Source organism: Schistocerca americana, chromosome 6 (assembly GCF_021461395.2).
Source record: "Schistocerca americana isolate TAMUIC-IGC-003095 chromosome 6, iqSchAmer2.1, whole genome shotgun sequence".
NCBI classification, from domain to species: Eukaryota; Metazoa; Arthropoda; class Insecta; order Orthoptera; family Acrididae; genus Schistocerca; species Schistocerca americana.
Window position 1 is genome coordinate 400,242,827 of NC_060124.1, and position 25,248 is coordinate 400,268,074.

General features: G+C 44.4%; 1 protein-coding gene across 1 annotated transcript in view; it reads right to left on the reverse strand.

The window, feature by feature from the left end:
* LOC124619549 (cadherin-23-like) overlaps window positions 1-25,248 on the reverse strand; it is a 490,213-nt gene that overhangs the window by 217,538 nt on the left and 247,427 nt on the right. The window contains exon 18 of the mRNA XM_047146019.1: window positions 11,834-12,025. Within this exon, the coding sequence (XP_047001975.1) occupies window positions 11,834-12,025 (192 nt within the window). The remainder of the gene's footprint in view (window positions 1-11,833; window positions 12,026-25,248) is intronic.

Sequence of the window (25,248 nt, forward strand, 5' to 3'; positions counted from 1 at the left end):
CAGCAGTGTCATGACGCAAGACGAACCTCAGGAAGTGGGGTTTCATGACTGATGACGACTCCCGTAAATATGGTGACATGCGAAATCCACAACATCACCTCATATGCAGAAACCCGCACAGTCCTTGTACCAAAGAAGATCTATACGCGGCAAATGGTAAGGCCACAGTGCCGGGCAAAATTTTGTTATTATTTTTATTATTTTGTATTATCGAAATGCTGGATGTAAAATAAATAATAATATACCTATGAAATGCGGAACTGGCCACTAGATGTCACGAGAGGTGGACACGTCACTATAAGAGCAGTCAGGATGTATTGCATTGTCAGTATAGACGCAAAAGAGCAGAGTACACTATGTGATCAAAAGTATCCGGACACCTGGCTGAAAATAAGTTCGTGGCGCCCTCCATCGGTAATGCTGGAATTCAATATGGTGTTGGTCGACCCTTCGCCTTGATGACAGCTTCCACTCTCGCAGGCATACGTTCAGTCACGTACTGGAAGGTTTCTTGGTGAATGGCAGCCCATTCTTCACGTATTGCTGCACTGAGTAGAGATGAGGTGAGGCTTGACATGAATCGGCGTTCCAAAACATCCCAAAGGTGTTCTATATGATTCAGGCCAGGACTCTGTGCAGGCCAGTCCATTACAGGTATGTTATTGTCATGTAACCACTTCACCACAGGTCGTACGTTATTAACAGGTGCTCGATGTTGTTGAAAGGTGCAATCGCCATCTCCGTATTGCTCTTCAGCAGTGGGGAGCAAGAAGGTCCTTAAAACATCAGTGTAAGTCTGTGCTGTGATAGTGCCACGCAAAAAAAAAAAAACACGACCACACCATAAAACCACTGCGTCCGAATTTTAAAGTTGCCACTACACACGCTGGCAGATGCCGTTCACTGGGTTTTCGCCATACCCAGACCCTGCCATCGGATCACCACATTGTGTACCGTGATTCGTCACTCCACACAACGTTTTTCTACTGTTGAATAGTCCAATGTTTACGCTACTTACACCAAGTGATGGTCATTTGGCATTTACCGGCGTGATGTGTGGCTTATGAGGAGCCGCTCGATCATGAAATCCACGTTTTCTCACCTCCTGCCTAACTGTCATAGTACTTGCAGTGGATCCTGATGCAGTTTGGAATATCTGTGGGATGTTCTGGATAGATGTCTGCCTATTACACATTACGACCCTCTTCAACTGTCGACGGTGTCTGTCTGACAACAGACGAGGTCGGCCTGTACGCTTTTGGAAACAGTGGACCTAGGGATGTTTACGAGAGTGGAAGTCTCACGTACAGACGCATGACACAAGTGACACCCAACCACCTGATGACGTTCGAAATCCGGGAGTTCCGCGGAGCGCCCCATTCTGCTCTCTCACCATGTCTAATGACTACTGAGGTCGCTGATATGGAGTACCTGACAGTAGGTGGCAGGACTACGCACCTAATATGAAAAACTTATGTTTTTTGGGGGGGGGGTGCGGATACTTTTGATCACATAGTGTATGTCGGTCAGGTGAGCTCAGTAACTTCGGACGGGGTCGAAACATTGGATGTCACCTGAGTAACAAATTCGTCACGGGCGTTTCAATCCTTCTAAAGCTGTTAAAGTCGTATGTTGATAATGTAATTATGAAGTGGAAACGCGAAGGAGTTACAAAAGCTAAACCAAGACCAGTCAGACATCACGTACAGACGAACAAAGGTCTTCGAAGAATGCGGAGGGTGCTTCTAAAAAATCGAATTAAACCGACGGACGGAAGCACTCGTGAGATCAGGAGTGCTATCTGAAATCCGGCTGGCACAATGAATGTGCGGAGCGAGTTAGGAATAAGGGGTACAAACGGTCGAGCAGCTTCATAAGCCACATATTTCTGTAAACAATCCTACGAGACGATTGGGGACAACTGGAAACGAGGGATTTGGAGTGATGAATCACGCTGTACGCTACTGCAGTCCGATGGAAGTCTGGGTTTGGAGAATGTCTGAAGAACAGTACATGCCACCATGTGTAGTGCCAGTAGTGACATGCACAGGAGATAGTGTTACGGTATGGGGGTATTGTGTGGTCCCCTTATTGCGCTTAAGGAAACGTTAAATGCGAAATGCTATGAGCACATATTACAGCATTGTGTATTGAGTGCAACAGAAGAACAGTTCAGAGACGATGGTTCTTCGTATCAGCATGACAATGCCCAAACCAACAAAGGTTTGAGGACAATAACATTCCTGGAAAGGACTGGCCGGTCCAGAATCGCGAACTTAACCCGATGGAGCACCTTTGGTATAAGTCAGGACGTCGTCTTTGCTCGAAACAGACCACAGCGTTCAACATCACTACGTTATCTAGTTTCGGCTCTTTAAGAGGAAAAAATGGAAATGAGCGTATGGCATTGTTGGCCGGGAGGCCCCATTCGGGGAAGTTCGGCGGCCGAGTGCAAGTCTTATTGCAGTCGACGCCACATTGGGCGACATGCGTGCCGGTGATGAGGACAACACAACAGCCAGTCCACGAGCGAAGAAAATCTCCAACCGGACCGGAAATCGAACCCGGGCCAACTTGCACGGGAGGCAAGCACGTTACCACCAAGCTAAGCAGGTGGACCTTGAGGAACGATGTGCTGCCGTTGCTCCACATACATATAGACACCTCACTGAAAGTTCCCCCAGCAGAGTTCAAGCAGTCGTTAAGGGCGATGGTTGGACTCACCCATTATTAATGTCCATTAATGGGTGTCCGGAAACTTTTGCTCGAACACTGTATCTTCACGGATATGCGATTTTCTGATGAATTTGGACTGACAGAAAGCAGCACTCTATACTGGACGGAGAACGTTCTCCCTCTGCATAACTGTATATTATAACGTACTAGCGTTCTCGTAAGCGCATTTGTAAAAAGTTATATTGACTCTTATCGACTGGGTATGTGCATTTGTTTATTCCACATATGTCGTCAGTTGGCGTAGCGCCTCAGTGTGCTGAGAAGTTACGAAGAGTTAACTTGTCTGTTTGAATGATCTTTATGGTGCTTATAAACAAACGTAAAATAACGAATCTTGTTTGGCTTACACTCGTACTTTGACTGTAGCACACTTACGTACGTTGCCTAGATGTCACTGAAAACTTATTTGTACTCACTACGTTGAAAGGTGTATATATCATGAGAAATATTAAGTTTGCCGCTGTGAGCATCTTTGCGTGTCTGAATACGTACTCTTTGGCTACCAAATATTGTATTATCGAGTAGAGCTCAGGTGTGCGAATGAGTTAGCTGCAGATGCAGAGGTAGGTAGATAGATTGTGGGAGAGAGAGAGAGAGAAAGAAAGAGAGGGAGGGAGGGAGAGAGAGAGAGTCGTCGTGTTGAGTCGTCACAGAGGCGCTTGGATGGAAGACGTGGCGCTCAGAGAATGAATTTCATCTGAGATGGTGTCTGATGTGTAATTGAGGTTTGAGGATAAAGGATGATTTTAAGAGGGATTTATAGAAAGAAGGCTCACCTGCAAGAAGACAATTTGTATTAAATGTCATTTGCTGCTGGCGCTAACCGGGTAGTTACTGTAAGATAAAGATTTCATTGTGTTTAACGTGTTGGTGTCCAATATGAATTACCAGTCATCTTTGGAATATTCTAATTAGCTTCCTCCCTCCACTGTTACTTATGACTACTTTGTTAGGAAACCAAAGAATAAACTTAACGTAATTTAAATATTGCGCGTAAAAGTAATTTTTACAGTGTACGACTTTGCTGAGAAGAAGTTGTGGTTTACGCTAGTACTAGTCACTTGCGTGTTATTAAAATGATTTAATCTAATTTCAAAATACCCTTATATTCATTTACAAATATTTCACTGAAGCTAATCCTCACTGTTAAATGAAAAGTAAATCTGGTTAAATTAGCACTGTCGCGCCTTGCGCTGTAGCGTGGTCAGTGAGTTGCATTTTTAAAATGATAACAAAAGTTTAACAAATGTAATGACACAGTTTCAGAGACTTTGCTGGTATCACACAGGTATGATTTTATGTATACAGAGTGAAGTGGCGGGTGAAATTTTGTACCAAGGCCGGGAATCGAACCCGGATGTCTTTTTAGCTAAGCAGGTGCGGATTAGCCTGACTCGCCTCCTTCCTAGATCCATATTCTGCCGTCACAGTCTACTTTCAATTCGCCCTTACACGCGAACAGAATTGTCAAGGCTCCCCATATTCTGGAATAGCACCTCAGCATCAAATGTAAGTGGGGATCCAGCCTGAAGCTCAGGTGCAGATTACTTATACAAACGAAATGACACAGTTTCAGAAACTTTACTTTTCTCATACAGATACGATTTTATGTATATAGAGTGAAAATTTGTACCAAGGCCAGGAATCGAACTCAGGTCTCCTACTTGTTAGGCAGGAGCACATTACCCTGGCACGCCTCCCTGCTCGATCCAAATTCTCACTGCCGCCCCAATCTGCTATAAATTCCCACTCACACGCGTGTTTGTGCGCAGTGAGAACTTGGACCGACGAAGCAGGTGTGCCACGGTAATATGTGCGGGTGTGTGAACTGCTGTCTCAAGGTGGCTTAGTGGTCAACTCGCCTGCCTAGTAAGTACGAGACCTGGGTTCGATTTTCGCCCTTGGTACAACTTTTTACTCGCCACTTCACTCTATTCACATAAAAACAAAAGTTTAATCTACGAAAGCAGCTTAAAGTAAACTAATTTCGCCGCGCTGTGATTTACACTACTGGCCATTAAAACTGCTACACCAAGAAGAAATGCAGACGATAAACGGGTATTCATTGACCAAATATATTATACTAGAACTGACATGTGATTACATTTTCACGCAATTTGGGTGCATAGATCATGAGCAATCAGTACCCAGAACAACCACCTCTGGCCGTAATAACGGCTATGGTACGCCTGGGCATAGAGTGAAACAGAGCTTGGATGGCGTGTACAGGTACAGCTGCCCATGCAGCTTCAACACGATACCACAGTTCATCACGAGTAGTGACTGGCGTATTGTGATGAGCCAGTTGCTCAGCCATCATTGACCAGACGTTTTCAGTTGGTGAGAGATTTGGAGAATGTGCTGGACAGGGCAGCAGTCAAACATTCTCTGTATCCAGAAAGGCCCGTACAGGACCTGCAACATGCGGTCTGCATTGTTGTTGTTGTTGTTGTTGTTGTTGTTGTGGTCTTCAGTCCTGAGACTGGTTTGATGCAGCTCTCCATGCTACTCTATCCTGTGCAAGCCTCTTCATCTCCCAGTACCTACTGCAACCTACATCCTTCTGAATCTGCTTAGTGTATTCATCTCTTGGTCTCCCTCTACGATTTTTACCCTCCACGCTGCCCTCCAATACTAAATTGGTGATCCCTTGATGCCTCAGAACATGTCCTACCAACCGATCCCTTCTTCTGGTCAAGTTGTGCCACAAACTTCTCTTCTCCTTAATTCTATTCAATACTTCCTCATTAGTTATGTGATCTACCAATCTAATCTTTAGCATTCTTCTGTAGCACCACATTTCGAAAGTTTCTATTCTCTTCTTGTCCAAACTATTTACCATCCATGTTTCACTTCCACACATGGCTACACTCAATACAAATACTTTCAGAAATGACTTCCTGACACTTAAATCTATATCCGTTGTTAACAAATTTCTCTTCTTCAGAAACGCTTTCCTTGCCATTGCCAGTCTACATTTTATATCTTCTCTACTTCGACCATCATCAGTTATTTTGCTCCCCAAATAGTAAAACTCCTTTACTACTTTAAGTGTCTCATTTCCTAATCTAATTCCCTCAGCATCACCCAACTTAATTCGACTACATTCCATTATCCTCGTTGTGCTTTTGTTGATGTTCATCTTATATCCTCCTTTCAAGACACTGTCCATTCCATTCAACTGCTCTTCCAAGTCCTTTGCTGTCTCTGACAGAATTACAATGTCATCGGCGAACCTCAAAGTTTTTATTTCTTCTCCATGGATTTTAATACCTACTCCGAATTTTTCTTTTGTTTCCTTTACTGCTTGCTCAATATGCACACTGAATAACGTCGGAGAGAGGCTACAACCCTGTCTCACACCCTTCCCAACCACTGCTTCCCTTTCATGTCCCTCGACCCTTATAACTGCCATCTGGTTTCTGTACAAATTGTAAATAGCCTTTCGCTCCCTGTATTTTATCCCTGCCACCTTTAGAATTTGAAAGAGAGTATTCCAGTCAACATTGTCAAAAGCTTTCTTTAAGTCTACAAATGCTAGAAACGTAGGTTTGCCTTTCCTTAATCTTTGTTCTAAGATAAGTCGTAAGGTCAGTATTGCCTCACGTGTTCCAGTGTTTCTACGGAATCCAAACTGATCTTCCCCGAGGTCAGTTTCTACTAGTTTTTCCATTCGTCTGTAAAGAATTCGTGTTAGTATTTTGCAGCTGTGGCTTATTAAACTGATCGTTCGGTAATTTTGACATCTGTCAACACCTGCTTTCTTTGGGATTGGAATTATTATATTCTTCTTGAAGTCTGAGGGTATTTCGTCTGTTTCATACATCCTGCTCACCAGATGGTAGAGTTTTGTCAGGACTGTCTCTCCCAGGGCTGTCAGTAGTTCCAATGGAATGTTGTCTACTCCCGGGGCCTTGTTTCGACTCAGGTCTTTTAGTGCTCTGTCAAACTCTTCACGCAGTATCGTATCTCCCATTTCATCTTCATCTACATCCTCTTCCATTTCCATAATATTGTCCTCAAGTACATCGCCCTTGTATAGACCCTCTATATATTCCTTCCACCTTTCTGCCTTCCCTTCTTTGCTTAGAACTGGGTTTCTATCTGAGCTCTTGATATTCATACAAGTGGTTCTCTTATCTCCAAAGGACTCTTTAATTTTCCTGTAGGCAGTATCTATCTTACCCCTAGTGAGATAAGCCTCTACATCCTTACATTTGTCCTCTAGCCATTCCTGCTTAGCCATTTTGCACTTCCTGTCGATCTCATTTTTGAGACGTTTGTATTCCTTTTTGTCTGCTTCATTTACTGCATTTTTATATTTTCTCCTTTCATCAATTAAATTCAATATTTCTTCTGTTACCCAAGGATTTCTACTAGCCGTCGTCTTTTTACCTACTTGATCCTCTGCTGCCTTCACTACTTCATCCCTCAAAGCTACCCATTCTTCTTCTACTGTATTTCTTTCCCCCATTCCTGTCAACTGTTCCCTTATGCTCTCCCTGAAACTCTGTACAACCTCTGGATCTTTCAGTTTATCCAGGTCCCATCTCCTTGAATTCCCACCTTTTTGCAGTTTCTTCAGTTTTAATCTACAGGTCATATCCAATAGATTGTGGTCAGAGTCCACATCTGCCCCCGGAAACGTCTTACAATTTAAAATCTGGTTCATAAATCTCTGTCTTACCATTATATAATCTATCTGATACCTTTTAGTATCTCCAGGGTTCTTCCATGTATACAACATTCTTTCATGATTCTTAAACCAAGTGTTAGCTATGATTATGTTGTGCTCTGTGCAAAATTCTACCAGGCGGCTTCCTCTTTCATTTCTTAGCCCCAATCCATATTCACCTACTACGTTTCCTTCTCTCCCTTTTCCTACACTCGAATTCCAGTCACCCATGACTAATAAATTTTCGTCTCCCTTCACTATCTGAATAATTTCTTTTATTTCATCATACATTTCATCAATTTCTTCGTCATCTGCAGAGCTAGTTGGCATATAAACTTGTACTACTGTAGTAGGTGTGGGCTTCGTATCTATCTTGGCCACAATAATGCGTTCACTATGCTGTTTGTAGTAGCTTACCCGCATTCCTATTTTCCTATTCATTATTAAACCTACTCCTACATTACCCCTATTTGATTTGTTGTTTATAACCCTGTAGTCACCTGATCAGAAGTCTTGTTCCTCCTGCCACCGAACTTCACTAATTCCCACTATATCTAACATTAACCTCTCCATTTCCCATTTTAAATTTTCTAACCTACCTGCCCGATTAAGGGATCTGACATTCCCCGCTCCGATCCGTAGAACGCCAGTTTTCTTTCTCCTGATAACGACATCCTCTTGAGTAGTTCCCGCCCAGAGATCCGAATGGGGGACTATTTTACCTCCAGAATATTTTACCCAAGAGGACGCCATCATCATTTAATCATACAGTAAAGCTGCATGCCCTCGGGAAAAATTACGGCTGTAGTTTCCCCTTGCTTTCAGCCGTTCGCAGTACCAACACAGCAAGGCCGTTTTGGTTATTGTTACAAGGCCAGATCAGTCAATCATCCAGACTGTTGCTCTTGCAACTACTGAAAAGGCTGCTGCCCCTCTTCAGGAACCACACGTTTGTCTGGCCTCTCAACAGATACCCCTCCGTTGTGGTTGCACCTACGGTACGGCGATCTGTATCGCTGAGGCACGCAAGCCTCCCCACCAACGGCAATGTCCATGGTTCATGCATTATCCTGCTGAAATGTAGGGTTTAGCAGGGATCGAATTAAGGGTAGAGCTACGGGTCGTAGCATATCTGAAGTGTAACGTACACTGTTCAAAGTGCCGTCAATGCCAACAAGAGGTGACCGAGACGTGTAACCAATGACACCTCATACCATCACACTGGGTGATACGCCAGTATGGCGATGACGAATACACGCTTCCAATGTGCGTCCACCGCGATGTTGCCAAACACGGATGCGACCATCATGATGCTGTAAACAGAACTTGGATTCATCTGAAAAATGACGTTTTGCCATTCGTGCACCCAGGTTGGTCGTTGAGTACACCACCGCAGGCGCTCCTGTCTGTGATACAGCGTCAAGGGTAACCGCAGCCATGGTCTCCGAGCTGATAGTCCATGCTGCTCCAAACGTCGTCGAACTGTTCGTGCAGATTGTTGTTGTCTTGCAAACGTCCGCATCTGTTGACTCAGGGATCTAGACGTGGCTGCACGATCCGTTACAGCCATGCGGATAAGATGCCTGTCATCTCAACTGCTAGTGATACGAGGCGTTGGGATCCAACACGGCGTTCCGTATTACCCTCCTGAACCCACCGGTTCCACATTCTGCTAACAGTCATTGGATCTCGACCAACGCGAGCAGCAATGTAGCGATACGATAAACCGCAATCGCGATAGGCTACAATCCGACCTTTATCAAAGTCGGAAACGTGATGGTACGCATTTCTCCTCCTTACACGAGGCATCACAACAACGTTTCACCAGGAAACGCCGGTCAACTGCTATTTGGGGATGAGAAATAGGTTGGAAACTTTCGTCATGTCAGCACGTTGCAGGTGTCGTCACCGGCGCCAACCTTGTGTGAATGCTCTGAGAAGCTAATCATTTGCACATCACAGCATCTTCTCCTTGTCGGTTAACTTTCGCTTCTGTAGCGCGTCATCTTCGTGGTGTAGCAATTTTAATGGCCAATAGTGTATCTCGGGAACATGCAGTTCGGCACTTCATATTCATGCATCATACGGACAGAGCAGAGTTATGCGTTGCACAAAATAATATAATTCTAGGACCTAAACGAACTTTCTGAGATGAAATTAGGAACTGTTATCGTTTTCAAAACATACTTGTAAATTCAGTAGATGCTTTTCTCTAACAGGGCACATTTTTAGTAAGCAACAGTTAGCCTTCGTGTGTGATTGTTTGATGAGGAAGATTTTCTGAGTATTACTGGTAATTATTCTTGATATTCAAATGGTTCAAATGGCTCTAAGCACTATGGAACTTAACAGCTGAGGTCATCAGTCCCCTAGACTTAGAACTACTTAAATCTAACTTACCTAAGGACATCACACACATCCAGGCCCGAGGCAGGATTCGAACCTGCGACCGTAGCAGCAGCGCGGTTCCGGACTGAAGCGCCTAGAACGGCTCGGCCACAGAGGCCGGCTCTTCATATTCAATATTACAGATAATCGGGTGTAGTTTAGATTAATTGGTACCACACAGGTCGGAAATATTTTACACAGTTATATACGTGATCAAAAGTAGCAGAACACATGGGTGACAGTGTAATCATAACTCAAAAGTACTTGCTTTACACAGCTGGGGAGAAGTTTCGTCACACACACACACACACACACACACACACACACACACACACACACAGCTTCCAATTAACAAGCAACAGGAAAACAAGTTCTCAATTTGGATGTGTAATTTACTCTTAAATTGATTTCTGTTTGCCTTACTTTATAAGTGCGATACAGTTTGTACAGCACCCCCTACATCTGTCTTATTGTTTTGTAGGTCTGATGACAGTCATAACAGACCGAAATTAATTACATAATGTAAAGTATTGAGGTACGCAACTGGTTTAAATATGCGATGAGCGTTCAATAAGTATTGCAACCTCTTTCTTTTTCTGTGCCACTTTCCGTTGAAAAAATGCGGAATTTTTTTCTGGGACATAATGAAATATTCCCGCTTCTGCTCCCATAGTTTCATAAAGTTCCGAAAGGTGTCGGCGCTATACGTTGACTTCCAAGTGGCGTATGCAACGGAGGTGCATTTCAAGCAGAGAGCTGTCATTGAATTGGTTTGGTGGGAAACCAGAGTATCGTACATATTCACAGGTGCTTGCAGAATGAACAACAGCACGGTGAGTCGTTTAGGCGAGGGGTCTCTCATCTTCGCCACACGTTCGCGCAAACCTGCCCGATCTCCCGCATTCCGGCTGGCCGCGTACAACTGTGACTCTTGCAATGTTGGAATGAACGCACACTGTCATCCGTGGTGATCGGCTGATCACAGTCAAACATCTCGCTGCTCAACTGGACAGAGCAAGACGTCACAGAAGTCTGCGCACCCAAGAGGAGCTCACAAAACTGCATTGGATTGTTCTTCCTCATCCACCCTACAGCCCGGATCTCGCACCTTCCAACTTCCATCTGTTTGGCGCAATGAAGGATACACCCCGCGGGATGCAGTACATGGATGAGGGGGGGGGGTTATAGATGTGGCACGACGTTGGCTTCGACATCGATCGGTAGAGTGGTGCATGTGGGCATACACGGTCGCCTAGAAAGGTGGCGTATGGCCGACGCATTGAACGGAGATCATATTGAAATATAGGGCTCTGTAGCCAAAAGTATGGGGAATAACGTGGTGTCCTGAAATCGTGAATAAAACCAACCCGCACTCAGTAAAAAAAGGTGTTGCATTACTTACTGAACGCTCCTCGTAAAAATACCTTTCCTGGGTCACTGCGGATATTTTGCTGCGACTGCGTCGCAACTCCTGAAACTATCAATGCGTAACCTGCAAGAAATTTCGTGCGAACGCCAGAACTTACTGTGAAACATTTCAAGGTGGTGACAGTACGAAACTAGAACCTGAACCGCCAGGGTAGCCGAGAGCGCTAAAGCGCTGCTTCCTGGACTGGGGTAGGCGCGTCGGCCCCGGATCGAATCCGACCGGCCGATTGCCGACGAGAGCTGGTGTGCCGGCCAGCCTGGATGTGGTTTTTCGGCGGTTTTCCACATCCCGCTAGGTGAATACCGGGATGGTCCCCACGTTCCGCCTCAGTTACACAGCTCGCAGACATCTGAACACATTCACTCTATTTCATGGATTCCACTGGACACAGACAATTGGGGTACATCATTTCCATCCTGGGGGGTACGGGGTGGCGGCAGGAAGGGCATCCTGCTCTAGCGCGGGACAAGGCGCAAGCGATAGAATAGAACAGAACAGTACGAAACTAGAACCTGGCGAAATAGGGCTGGATGAGACCCCAGAAAGTCGGCACAGTATTGGTAGGCCAATGTGGTGGCTGATGGGCAGGGACGCCAATGACTCACCATCACCAGGCACTCCGTCGATGTAGTTGTCCCGCGCCACGATGTCGATGGTGAAGGTCTCTTTGTCTTCTCGACGGAGCACCTTTCCCTCGGCTAGCCTCACACTCAGGACGCCAGTCACGCTGTCCACCGCAAAATAGAGCTGGTTGTCGTCGGTGTTCTGCATTTGGTACCTGATCGTGTTGAATTTCTCTGTGAACAGACAGGAAAATCACTAGCAGTCTCCTCCACAAAGAGATGTAGATTCGAGGAGCGAGCAGACTAACGGAATAGGTAATCCTGAATTTCTACGCTCGGTGCCCGAGCCTCAATGGAATATGATTGACAGGTTTTGCTTTTTCGCAACACTCATCTGTATGTTTGTTTTTACTCAGGTTTATTTGAGGCAGAAATTTCTGAGAATGTATGTTTGGAGCACAGCACTGCATTGTATGGAAGTAGGTCATGGACAGTGGGAACAGAGGAAAGAAGAGAATCGAAGTGTATGAGCTGCGGTGCTATAGATCAAGCCTGTTCAAGAGGCGGTACAAGCGTTCACACTCGCTCGCCCCTTGGGTAATGAGCGCTCGTGGTAAAATGTGGCTGTCACAGGTCATATATGTATTGCAGAGGAACTGCAAACTGTGGCCTACTATCAGCGGAATTAAAATATCTTAAATTCGCTGTAGTTTTAAATGTAACCGTATATACGGTGACGAGCCAAAACATTATGACCACCTGCTTAACAGCTTGTTTGTTCATATGTTCAAATGTGTTTGAATTCCTAAGGTGCCAAACTGCTGAGGTCATCGTCTCTAGACTTACACACTACTTAAACTAACTTACGCTACGAACAACACCCACACCAGTGCCCGAGGGAGGACTCGAACCTCCACCTGGAGGGGCCGGGCAATCCCTGACATGGTGCCCTAAACCGCTCGGCCACTCCGCGTGACAGCTTGTTTGTCCACCTTTGGGATGAAACAGGTCACTGATTGTCCGTATCGCCCGGGTTCCCGGGTTCGATTCCCGGCGGGGTCAGGGATTTTCTCTGCCTCGTGATGGCTGGGTGTTGTGTGCTGTCCTTAGGTTAGTTAGGTTTAAGTAGTTCTAAGTTCTAGGGGACTTATGACCACAGCAGTTGAGTCCCATAGTGCTCAGAGCCATTTGAACCATTTTTGATTGTCCGTATCAAGGATCCGACAGTTTGTTGGTAGGCTTGTGGAGGTATGTGGCATTAGATGTTAGGTCATGTAATGAGAATAAATAACGGGCCGCTGATTTGCATATGCGGTGATGGCTCCCGATAGCGGCCTACATGAGATCCATAAGATTTACATTAAGCGAATTTGGTCGCCATTAACGTGAGTTCACCACAATGCTCTCAAACCACTGTAGCACGATTCTGGCTCCGAGACACGGACAATTATACTGCTGAAAGATGACATCGACGTCGGGGAAGACATCAAGCATGCAGAGATGCAGGTGGTTCGCAGCTGTCAGCGTGTTTCATGCAAGCGCAGGAGAATGCCTCCCATAGCATAATATTGCTCTCACCAGCCTGCATCCGTGGCACTCTGAAGAGTCGGGCCGCTGTTCACCTCGATGACGGCGTTTGTGGAGACGACCATCGACCTAGTGTAGCAAAAATGTGATTCAACCGAAGTTCCGACACATTTACTTTGATCGACGCTCTAATTCCGATGGTCCTGTGCCCACTGCAATCATAAGTGCCGATGTCGTTAGGTCAACATGTGAGTACGTGGGAACAGTATGCTGCGGAGCTCCATGTTCAACAATGTATGATGAACGGTGTGCTCCGAAACTGTGGTGTGCGTACTGTAAGACCTTCGGTACACACACCATCAGATTATTTGGCTTGTCGCTCTAACGACGTAAGCGAGTGTCAGCAATATGTCTCGTGGTCTTATCGTGGCGTGTTTATCTTCTGCCGTTAGGTCAGACGATAGAAATGCCACTTGCACGCTTAGAAGAGCAGATTGACGGTGACCAACTTTAAACAGAACTTGATTAATTTTCACACACATTTATTAAAATAATAAAAAGCATAGAAATTACTTAACTTGATTCTGGATGCTGTTTACAATTGACAATCTGAAGTTCCTTTGGTATTGGTGCGTTAATCTTATTCTCACATATCTCTGATGATTGACAAAGTGTCTGTTCATTTATCTTCATGGCTATGTACAGGAATATGATAATCGTATTAGGTGCAGACTGAAACTTGAATATAGACTGGTACAGACAAATGCAGACTAATTCAGACTAATGCAGGCTAATGCAGACTGACTAATCGGAGGTCTGTACACTCGTTATAATATCACTGCGCGAGTGTGATCCGCGAGGAGAAAAGGTCCTACGTTAGCAGCAATCTCATTGGCTGCGTTACATATTAATACACGGATCGGCTGTCTCTAAGACAGCGCCATCTCGTAGTGCGGAGATGGACAAGCGCTGCGCCTGCGCATTTGTGCTTAGCGGGGCACGCTCTATTGGGAAAGTTGTGCACACGCTGACCTGACTACGCGGAACTATGTACACAACAGAAAATTTCGTGCGTGCACCAGCATTGTGCTCTTTTGACAGAGAAGCTACAGATCATCTATCCTACTTTACAAAGAAGACAAACCTCCGACCCCCACGCTCTGTGAAGAGTTGTGGACTTCCAACTATTTAGCGCTTAGTGGTAGTTTCACTGTTCTTCCACCTCTTTCCGTACATCCTCACGACAGTAGCAAAAAATGCCTCTGAGCACTATGCGACTTCGAGCACTATGCGACTTAACTTCTCAGGTCATCAGTCACCTAGAACTTAGAACTAATTAAACCTAACTAACCTAAGGACATCACACACTTCCATGCCCGAGGCAGGATTCGAACCTGCGACCGTAGCGGTCGCTCGGCCAGACTGTAGCACCTAGAACCGCACGGCCACTCCGGCTGGCGACAGTAGCACGTAAACGCTGTAACAGCCTCATCGTTTTCGAGATATTCGTTCACAGGCTCTGCATAATAATAATCTGGCCTTTGTTAAAGTCGCTTATATCAACGGATTTCCACATTTGCAGCCCATATCTTCGACAGGGTGATGCCTCCACTGTGTCTGCTCTGCTTACATACATTTGTTACCGCACCACGTGTCAACAATGCCACCAGGTGGCATCCATCTTCGAGTTGGGCACTGGTCATAATTTTTGGGCTGATCAGTGTACTTAATGGTTCAGTGCTGAAACTGGAGAGTAGCTCTTTTAAAATTGAGGAAAAGCAGCATTATGGCCGGGTTAGGAACTTCATTGCGAAGGCCAGACATATCAGTATCATATCAGTGGTGTTTGTTCTTCCGAACATGTCTGAAAGAACAGCCACCATTTTGATCCTGCAGATACTGTGGCACCAGATACACAATTAGGCGATGGTGGCCAACGACCCCTTCAGTGCAGATGCACACCAAACTCGAACTCTTACGGGCATTGGCGAGATGCCGCGAGTGACGAGCCTAATGGGCGGGGGTGTGTATAGTACACGTTGAGAAGTTGGGTTTGGCAGGAGGAGTGCTAAGGCAGTCCACGTCATTGTGGAGACCACTGCGTCTCGTGGCGTAGTTGTCAATGCATTTGCCAGCAAGCAGGAGATCTGGGTCGAATCTCGGTCTGGCATAAATTTTCACCTTGTCCCATTGATATAAATCAGTGCCCATTGATAGCCAATGTCTTTCGTTTCTTTGTGTCTTGATTTATAGTGGCCGCAAGTTCAACATATACCGGGTGGTCCATTGACAATTGACCGGGCCAAATATCTCACGAAATAAGCATCAAACGAAAACACTACAAACAACGAAACTCGTCCAGCTTGAAGGGGGAAATCAGAAAGCGCTATGGTTGGCCCGCTAGATGGCGCTGCCATAGGTCAAACGGATATCAACTGCGTTTTTTTAAAAATAGGAACCCACGTTTTTTATTACATATTCGTGTAGTACGTACGGAAATATGGATATTTTAGTTGGACCACTTTTTTGGCTTTGTGATAGATGGCGCTGTAATAGTCACAAACGTATAAGTACGAGGTATCACGTAACATTCCGCCAGTGCGGACGGTATTTGCTTCGTGTTACATTACCCGTGTTAAAATGGACAGTTTACCAATTGTGGAAAAGGTCGATATCGTGTTGATGTATGGCTATTGTGATCAAAATGCCCAACGGGCGTGTGCTATGTATGCCGCTCGGATTACTCGACGACATCATCCAAGTGTCAGGACCGTTCGCCGGATAGTTACGTTATTTAAGGAAACAGGAAGTGTTCAGCCACATGTGAAACGTCAACCATGACCTGCAACAAATGATGATGCCCAAGTAGGTGTTTTAGCCGCTGTCGGGGCTAATCCGCACATCAGTAACAGACAAATTGTGCGAGAATCGGGAATCTGAAAAACGTCGGTGTCGAGAATGCTACATCAACATCGATTGCACCCGTACCATATTTCTATGCACCAGGAATTGCATGGCGACGACTTTGAACGTCGTGTACAGTTCTGCCACGGGCCACAAGAGAAATTATGGGACGATTTCTATTTAGCGGCTAAGCATCACTCACCAGCGGTAAAGTAAACCGGCATAATATACACTATTGGGCAACGGAAAACCCACAATGGTTGCGACAAGTGGAACATCAGCGACCTTGGCGGGTTAATGTATGGTGCGGCGTTATGGAAGGAAGGATAATTGGCCCCCATTTTATCGATGGCAATATAAATGGTGCAGTGTATGCTGATTTCCTACGTAATGTTCTACCGATGTTACTACAAGATGTTTCGCTGCATGACTGAATGGTGATGTACTTCCAACATGATGGATGTCCGGCACATAACTCGCGTGGGGTTGAAGTGGTATTGAATAGCATATTTCATGACAGATGGATTAGTCGTCGAAGCACCATACCATGGCCCGCACGTTCACCGGGTCTTACATCCCCGGATTTCTTTCTGTGGGGAAAGTTGAAGGGTATTTGCTCTATCGTGATCCTCCGACAACGCCTGACAACATGCGTCAGCGCATTGTCAGTGCGTGTGCAAACATTACGGAAGGCGAACTACTCGCTGTTGAGAGGAATGTCGTTACACGTATTGCCAAATGCATTGAGGTTGACGCACATCATTTTTAGCATTTATTGCATTAATCTGGTATTTACAGGTAATCACGCTGTAACAACATGCATTCTCAGAAATGATAAGTTCACAAAGGTACATGTATCACATTGGAACAACCGAAATAAACTGTTCAAACGTATCTACGTTCTTATATTTTAACTAAAGTTCAGTCTTGATCACAACACTTATGTCTCAATAACATAGGTGACTGGTTTCGGTTATATTTAATAGGTAATCCAAAATATATGAAGTTGACATATATGGGAAACATATCAGATAGAATACTAATTTATTCAAAAATCCTGGAATAACAATAGCATTCACAACTCACAATACTTTACAACAAAAATTAAGACATATCATAAGTAAAGATAATGAAAAATTTACCAGATCAGGAGTGTATAAGATCCAATGTAGAGACTGTGAGAAAATATATATCGGCCAAACAGATCGAAATGTTGCAGTAAGGTACAAAGAACATACGTTGGGTACCTCACGAACAAAATCTGTATTCGGCCATCACAAAACATTTAATAATCATGCTGAGGGGGCAGTAGAGCAAAATCTACAAGTTCTTCATTATGCAAATAAAGGCTTACTAATGAACATCTTAGAAGAAATCGAGATACATGCTCATTTGAAAACCAAATCATCAATGTTGCTCAATGAACAATTAGATTTTCGCGAAAAATATTTTTACGACCTTTCTGACGAAATTTTATAATGAAGATGTACCTACTCTGTTGTTTTAAAATATAAGATTAGTTATACTCATGGCAAAAGCTATGTATGAAAAATATGCTATACAACATATAAAATTTTTATTAAATTGAAATTGATTATTGTAAAAACTATTAGATCGATGAGTTCTAAATATTTAATCAGCGGTCTCATGAGTTATTCAGACATACATAATGCGGAACGTACTCTTGGCTCCTACCTTACTGTTATAAAGAATGTTACTATGAAAACTACAGTTAAAGTAAGACGATTCTGCAACATCCATCAAAGACGCAATTGTGATGTAGGCGACTCGGTGTAATCGATATATACCATATATACCACAACTCCAAGGACTTATACATCTTTGATTTAAGTGACAATGTAATTGTATTAAGGTTGCCCATAGAGGACACAGCTATTACACATCGTAGTTTACCGTTTTTATCTAAAATATAAATAAGTTTTACACATACTAACTTTCTGTTAATCAGACATTTTAAATGAATCAATTTTATGTTATTAGTGTATTTTGTATTTTTATACTTTGACGATAGCGTCATATTATGAACGCTGATTGGCAGTTGTGAAGTAGTGTGAGAGGAAACTTAGACGATAGCGTCATATTATGAACGCTGATTGCCAGTTGTGAAACAGTGTGGGAGGAAGTAGGCAGAGTCTCTGCATATTTAAGCTCATGCTCAGCACTCATAACCATCATTTTACTTCGTAGCAGCTGAGGAGAGCTCCGCCTACCATCCTCCAAGGAAGCCATGGGTATAATAAGTTTTATTTTATCTTGTTAAAATTTTGTCGTCATTAGACACTTTTCATTTTATTTTAAGATTGGTTTCTAGTATTTTCTAAAATTAATTCACAGGTCTGAAGATGCTTATATAAATATAACCGAAACCGCTCATCTATGTCACTGAGACATAAGTGTTGTGATCAAGACTGAAGTTCAGTTAAAATATAATAATTTATTGATCACTGTATTCCAAAAATGTTTAACAAAATACCTACGTTCTGTATTTTAATTTATAAAACCTACCTTTACCAACTGTTCGTCTAAAATTGTGAGCCATATGTTTGTTACTATTACAGCACCATCTATCACAAAGCGAAAAAAGTGGTCCAACTAAAACATTCACATTTCTTTACGTACTACACGAATATGCAATAAAAATGGGGGTTCCTATTTTAAAAAACGCAGTTGATATCCGTTTGACCTACGACGGCACCCTCTAGCGGGCCAACCATAGCGCCATCTGGTTTCCCCCTTCAAGCTAGACAAGTTTCGTACTTTGTAGTTTTTTCGTTTGACGCTTATTTCGTGAGATATTTGGCCCGGTCGCGATCAATGGACCACCCTGTATAATTAAGGCCATGACGGTCAATGATCCCTTCTGTGCAGATTCACACCAAGCTCGAACTCGCACTGGAATGCCAGGAGTAGTGAGGCTAATGAGCAGGGGCACTACACCAGTAGTGTACAGTATCATTTGAGAGTTTAAGTCTGACAGGAGGCGTGCTAAGGTAGTTCGCATCGTTGTGGTGAGCACTGTGTCGAGCACCAATTTTCAACTTGCCCCACTTATATAAATCAGTGTCCACTGGCAGCTAATGTCTTTAATTCATCTATTTCTTGACACTAGTATCAGTTTATGATACCTCCGTGCTGGAACCCCAGGTACAATTAAAACTTATAGACACTCTAGCAGGCAGTTGAATGATAAGTTTCGCAATAAAAATAAGTCCTATGGACTCGTATAAAAATTGTCTGCAAGATAAATTTTCACAGCTTCATAAGTTTGCAGCCATGATTATGTCGATGCTGGGACCGACGTATTTTTGTGAGCGAGCTTTTACGGCAATGAACGGAACGAAATCTACCCAAAGAAGCTCTCTGTCAGACTTCCCTATATAAGCATCTCTTCGAATCAGTAGTACTGCATATACTACGCAGCGGACACAGAAGCATATAAGAAAAATAGCATTGAGCACGAGGAATGAACTGAACGAGGTTGCACCGTTGTAAACAAACTGGCCTTGTATTTAGGAAAAAGACGATCCTAACATCCATCTGGGACACCTAAATGAACTTAAGAAAATAACGATTTGGTTCATAATTCATTTGTAGCCATTAAAATTGAAGCATGTGAAGATGGCATGCAAGAAAGCAACGGAACAAAGTAGGTAAGAGTAGTGCCTTCTACATGCTGCACGTAAGATATTATTATGCAGTAGGTTCTTCATTGACAAAACACATTCGAACGTTGGTTGTTTACGACAGCGTATTGTGCCTCGTGCCGTGTTGGAAAAATGTGTACCAGCACGTGTAGGGATTCGACAGCGGCAGGTTTGTGGCATATTGCGACTGTAGTTTCTAGTCCTGCGGTACTGCAGCTCAAGTTGGCCAGGACAGCAGGATTATCATGCAAATATGAAATAGAATATTTCAGAAGGGCCACATTCAACACTATTCAGGATCTTAGCGGCCCAGCGCGACTGGAAAACCGTGGCCTGGCCAGATGAGTCCCGATTTCAGTTAGATGATGGTAGGGTTGCGTTTGCAAGCTGGTGGTTGCTCCACAACACTGTGGGCTGAGTGTACATGGAATGGACTGGGTCCTCTGGTCCAACTGAATCCATCGTTGACAGGAAATTTTTATGTTCGGCTTCTTTGAGTGCAATCGGCCATTCATGGACTTCATATTCCCAAAAAAATTTTACAGATGACAAGACAATGCGCCATGTCATAGGGCCACAACTGTTTGCGATTGGTCTGAAGAACATTCTGGACTTTTCGAGCGAATGATGACATGAATCTCATCGAACCTTTATGGGACATAATCGAGGGCGTCTCTAATGACCTCGACGTCGGCGGGACATTAAACTCAGTCTTCCCTCCTTCATCGTCGAGAGGTCAGTTCGTGCACAAAATCCTGCACTGGCAACACTTTCGCAATTATGGATGGCTGTGGAGGCAGTATAGGTCAGTATTCCTGCATGGGACTTCCAACGACTTGTTGAGTCCATGCCAAGTCGAGTTGCTCCACTACGCCAGGGAAAAGGATGTCCGACACGATATTAGGAGATATCCCGTGACTTCTGACACTTCAGCGTAAAACTGAAGAAACTTGTTGCGTATATAGTTCCGCGTAGTCACCGCGTACACGACTTTCCCACTAGAGCGCGCCCCGCTAAGCACAACAGCGCAGGGGCAGCACTCGTCCGTCTCCGCACTACGAGACGGCGCTGCCATAGAGTCGGACCAAATTCTGCTTCCGCCGATCCGCGTATTAATAGTAACACAGCCAATGAGATTGCTGCTAACGTAGAATCTTTTCTCCTCGCGGATCACACTCGCGCAGTGATACATGAATGCACGAAGTATTATAACGAGTGTACAGACCTCCGATTAGTCAGTCTACATTTGTCTGCACCAGTCTGTACCAGTCTGCATTTGTGTGCAACAGTCTGTACGAGTTCTAAATTTTTGTGTATCAGTCTACAGTCAAGTTTCAGTCTGCGCCCAATAAGATTACCATATTCCTGTACATAGCGAAGATAAATGTATAGACACTTTTGTCAAGTATCAGAGATATATGTGAGGATAAGATTAACGTACCAATACCAAAGGAACTTCAGATTGTCAATCGTAAATAGCATCCAGAACCAAGTTAAGCAATTTTTATGCTTGTTATTATTTTAATAAATGTGTGTGAAAATTAATCAAGTTCTGTTTAAAGTTGGTCACCGTCAATCTGCTACTCTAAGCGTGCAAGTGGCATTTCTATCGTCTGACCTAACGGCAGAAGATAAACACGCCACGATAAGATCATGAGACGTATTGCTGCCACTCGCCTACTTCGTTAGAGCGACAAGTCAAATAATCTGATGCTGTGTGTACTGAAGGTCTTACAGTACGCACACCACAAAACTGTAATAATGTAGGAATTGAAATGGGACCTGGATAAGTTGAAAGAACCAGAGGTTGTTACAGTTTCAGAGGGAGGATTAGATAAATATTGACAAACACAGGGGATAGGAATACAGTAGATGACGAATGGGTAGCTTTGAGAGATGAAATGGTGAAGACAGAAGAGGATCAAAAATGTAAAAAGATAAGGCCTGTTAGAAATCCTTGGATGACACAGGAGATACTGAATTTCATTGAAGAAAGGAGAAAATATAAAAATGCAGCAAATGAAGCAAGCGAAGGGGAATTCAACCGTCTAAAAAAATTAGACTGACAGGAAGTTCGAAATGGCTAAGTAGGACTAGATAGAAGACAAACGTAAAGATATCATTAGGGGAAAGATAGACACAGCCTAAAGGGAAATTAAATAGGCCTTTGGAGAAAGGAGAAGCAGCTGTATGAATATCAAGAGCTCAGATGGAAAGCTAATCCTAAGCAAAGAAGGGAAAGCTGAGAGGTGGATGGAGCATACGGAGGCAGACGAATGTGAAGGCAGCGTAATAGAAATGGAAGAGGGCGGCGATTCAGATGAGGCCCTAGAAGGTCGCTGGAGGGAGCTGGTACCATATCTGCACACACAGATCACCTAATTTCAGCAAATTTCTAGGAGGGGCGGGGGGTGGGTGGGGGGGAAATGAGCTGTGACGTCATTTTCAATGACATCTCAGATACGTCCGATCGAGTTCAGATCTGGCGAAATAAGGTGCCGGCATATCAATTGGAACATGCCACTGAGTTCCTAGAAGTGCACCATCACACTCCTGGCTTGTTATATGGCGCATTATGTTGTTGAAATACGCCTCTGCCGTCGGAAAACATGATTGTCAGGAAGGGGTCGTGTACGTGGTCTACAACCAGTGTACGATACTTGGCCGTCATGGTGCCACGCATGAGCTCCAGTAGACCCATCGACACCCACGTGAATGTTCCCTAGAGCCTAATGGAGCCGTCGCCAGCTTGTCTTCGACCCGCAGTACAGGTGTCAAGGAGCCGTTTCCCTGGAAGACGACGGATTCGTGCCCCCTCATTGGCACGATGAAGAAAGTGTCGGGATTCACCAGACCATGCAATACTCTACCACTGCGCCATCGTCCAGTGCCAATGGTCATGTGCCCATTTTAGCCCTATTTGCCGATGTTGTGGTGTTAACATTGGCGCATGCACGGGTCTTCGGCTGCGGAAGCCCATCGTTAGGAGTGTTTGGTGCACGGTGTGTCCAGACACACTTGTACTCTGCCCAACATTAAAGTCTGATATTAGTTCCACCACAGTTCGCCGCTTGTCCTGTTTTATCAATCTGCTCAACCTAAGACGTCCAACGCTGTAATGAGGGGTGACCTCCAAACCCCAAGACGTGTGGACGTGGTTTCACCTTGGTTTTAGCTACATGTGGGAGGCAATCGCCACAGCTCTCCTCAAACACCCGACTACCCGTGTAGTTTACTAAATGCCCGTGCCGAGCCTCCGACCATCCCTATCTTCTCTCGGTCAAACTCAGATAGCTAGCGCGCCCTCCCCATTCCATTCTCGGACAACATTCTCACTGATAACTACATGTACCGTATGTGTGTGTCTGACTAGTAGTCGATTCTTGCCGGGTGACACTGCTGTCGCCTGGACGGGGGTGTATCGATAGTAGGTAAGTGGTCGTAATGTTCTGGCTGATCAGTGTACGTTTATAGCACTTGTAGACATAGAGAAAACTTCTGACAACGTTGACTGGAATACTCTCTTTGCAATTCTGAAGGTAGCAGCGGTAAAATACAGGGAGCGAAAGACCATTTGCAAAAATCAGACGGCAATTAGAAGAGTCGATGGGCTCGAAAGGGAAGCAGTGGCTGAGAAGGGAGTGTGACAGGTTTGCTGCCTATCCCCGATATTGTTTAGTCTGTGCATGGAGCAAGCAGCGAAAGAAAAAAAAGAAAAATTTGGAGTAGGAATTAAAGTTCAGGTAGAAAAATGAATTCCTAAGGGACCAAACTGTTGAGGTCATCGGTCCATAGACTTATACACTACTTAAACTCTTATACACTACTTAAACTAGCTTATGCTAAGAACAACACACACACCCATGCCCGAGGGAGGACTCGAACCTCCGGCTGGAGGAGCTCCGCAGTCCGTGACTTGGCGCCTCTAGCCCCGCGGCCACTCCGCGCGGGCCGGCCGTGTGGCCGAGCGGTTCTAGGCGCTTCAGTCCGGAACCGCGCTGCTATTACGGTCGCAGGTTCGAGTCCTGCCTCGGGCATGGATGTGTGTGATGTCCTTAGATTAGTTAGGATTAAGTAGTTCTAAGTCTAGGGGACTGATGACCTCAGATGTTGAGTCCCATAGTGCTTAGAGCCATTTGAACCACTCCGCGCGGCATCTGGTAGAAGAAACAAAAATTTTGAGGTCTTCCGATGCCATTGTAATTCCGTCGAAGACAGCAAAGGAGTTCGAAGAGCAATTGAATGGAATGTGGAGAGTGTCTTGAAAGGAGGTATAAGATGAACATCAACGAAAGCAAAACTAGGATACTGAAATGTTATCGAATTACATCAAGTGATGCTTAGGAATTAGGTTAGGAAACGAGGCACTTAAAGTAGTAGATGAGTTTTGCTATTTTGGCAGCAAAATATCTGTCCATGCCCGAAGTAGAGAGGATGTAAAATGTAGACTGGCGATGGCAAGAAAAGCGTTTGTGAAGAAAAAACATTTGTTCACGTAGAATATAGATTTAAGTGTTAGAAAGTCTTTCCTGAATGTATTTTTACGGAATGCAGCAGGAATGGAAGTGAAACTGGATGATACACAGTTTAAATAAAAAGAGAATAAAAGCTTTAGAAATGTGGTGCTACAGAAGAACGTTGAAGATTAGATAGGTAGATCCCGTGAGTAATGAGCAGGTACTGAACAGAATTGGGGAGACAAGAAATTTGTGGCACAACTCGACCACAGGAAGGAATCAGTTGATAGCACACATTCCGAAACATCAAGGGATCACCAATTTATTTGGTCAGTTGTTAATTTGGGGGAGGGGACCAAACAGCGAAGTCATCAGTCTCACCGGGAAGGAAGTTGGTTGTCTCCTTTCAAAAGAACTATCCTGGCATTTGCGTGAAGCGATTTAGGGAAATCAGAGAGAACCCAAATCAGGATGGCCGGTCTCGGGTCTGAACCGTCGCTCTCGCGAATGCGAATCCAGTGTGCTAACCACTGCGCCAATTCGCTCGGTCACCAATTTAGTGTTGGAGGGAAGTGTGGACAATAAAAATCGCAGAGGGAGAGCAAGAGATGGATACAGTAAGCAGATTCAAAAGGATGTAGGTTGCAGTAGTTCACTCGGAGATGAAGAAGCTTGCACAGGGTAGAGTAGCTTGGAGAGCTCCATCAAACAAGTCTTCGGACTAAAGACCATAACACATAATGTTCTAGAATTATTCTCTCAGTACACAAAAAATGGTTCAAATGGCTCTGAGCACTATGGGACTTAACATCGGAGTTCATGAGTCCCCTAGAACTTAGAACTACTTAAACCTAACTAACCTAAGGATATCACACACATCCATGCCCGAGGCAGGATTCGAGCC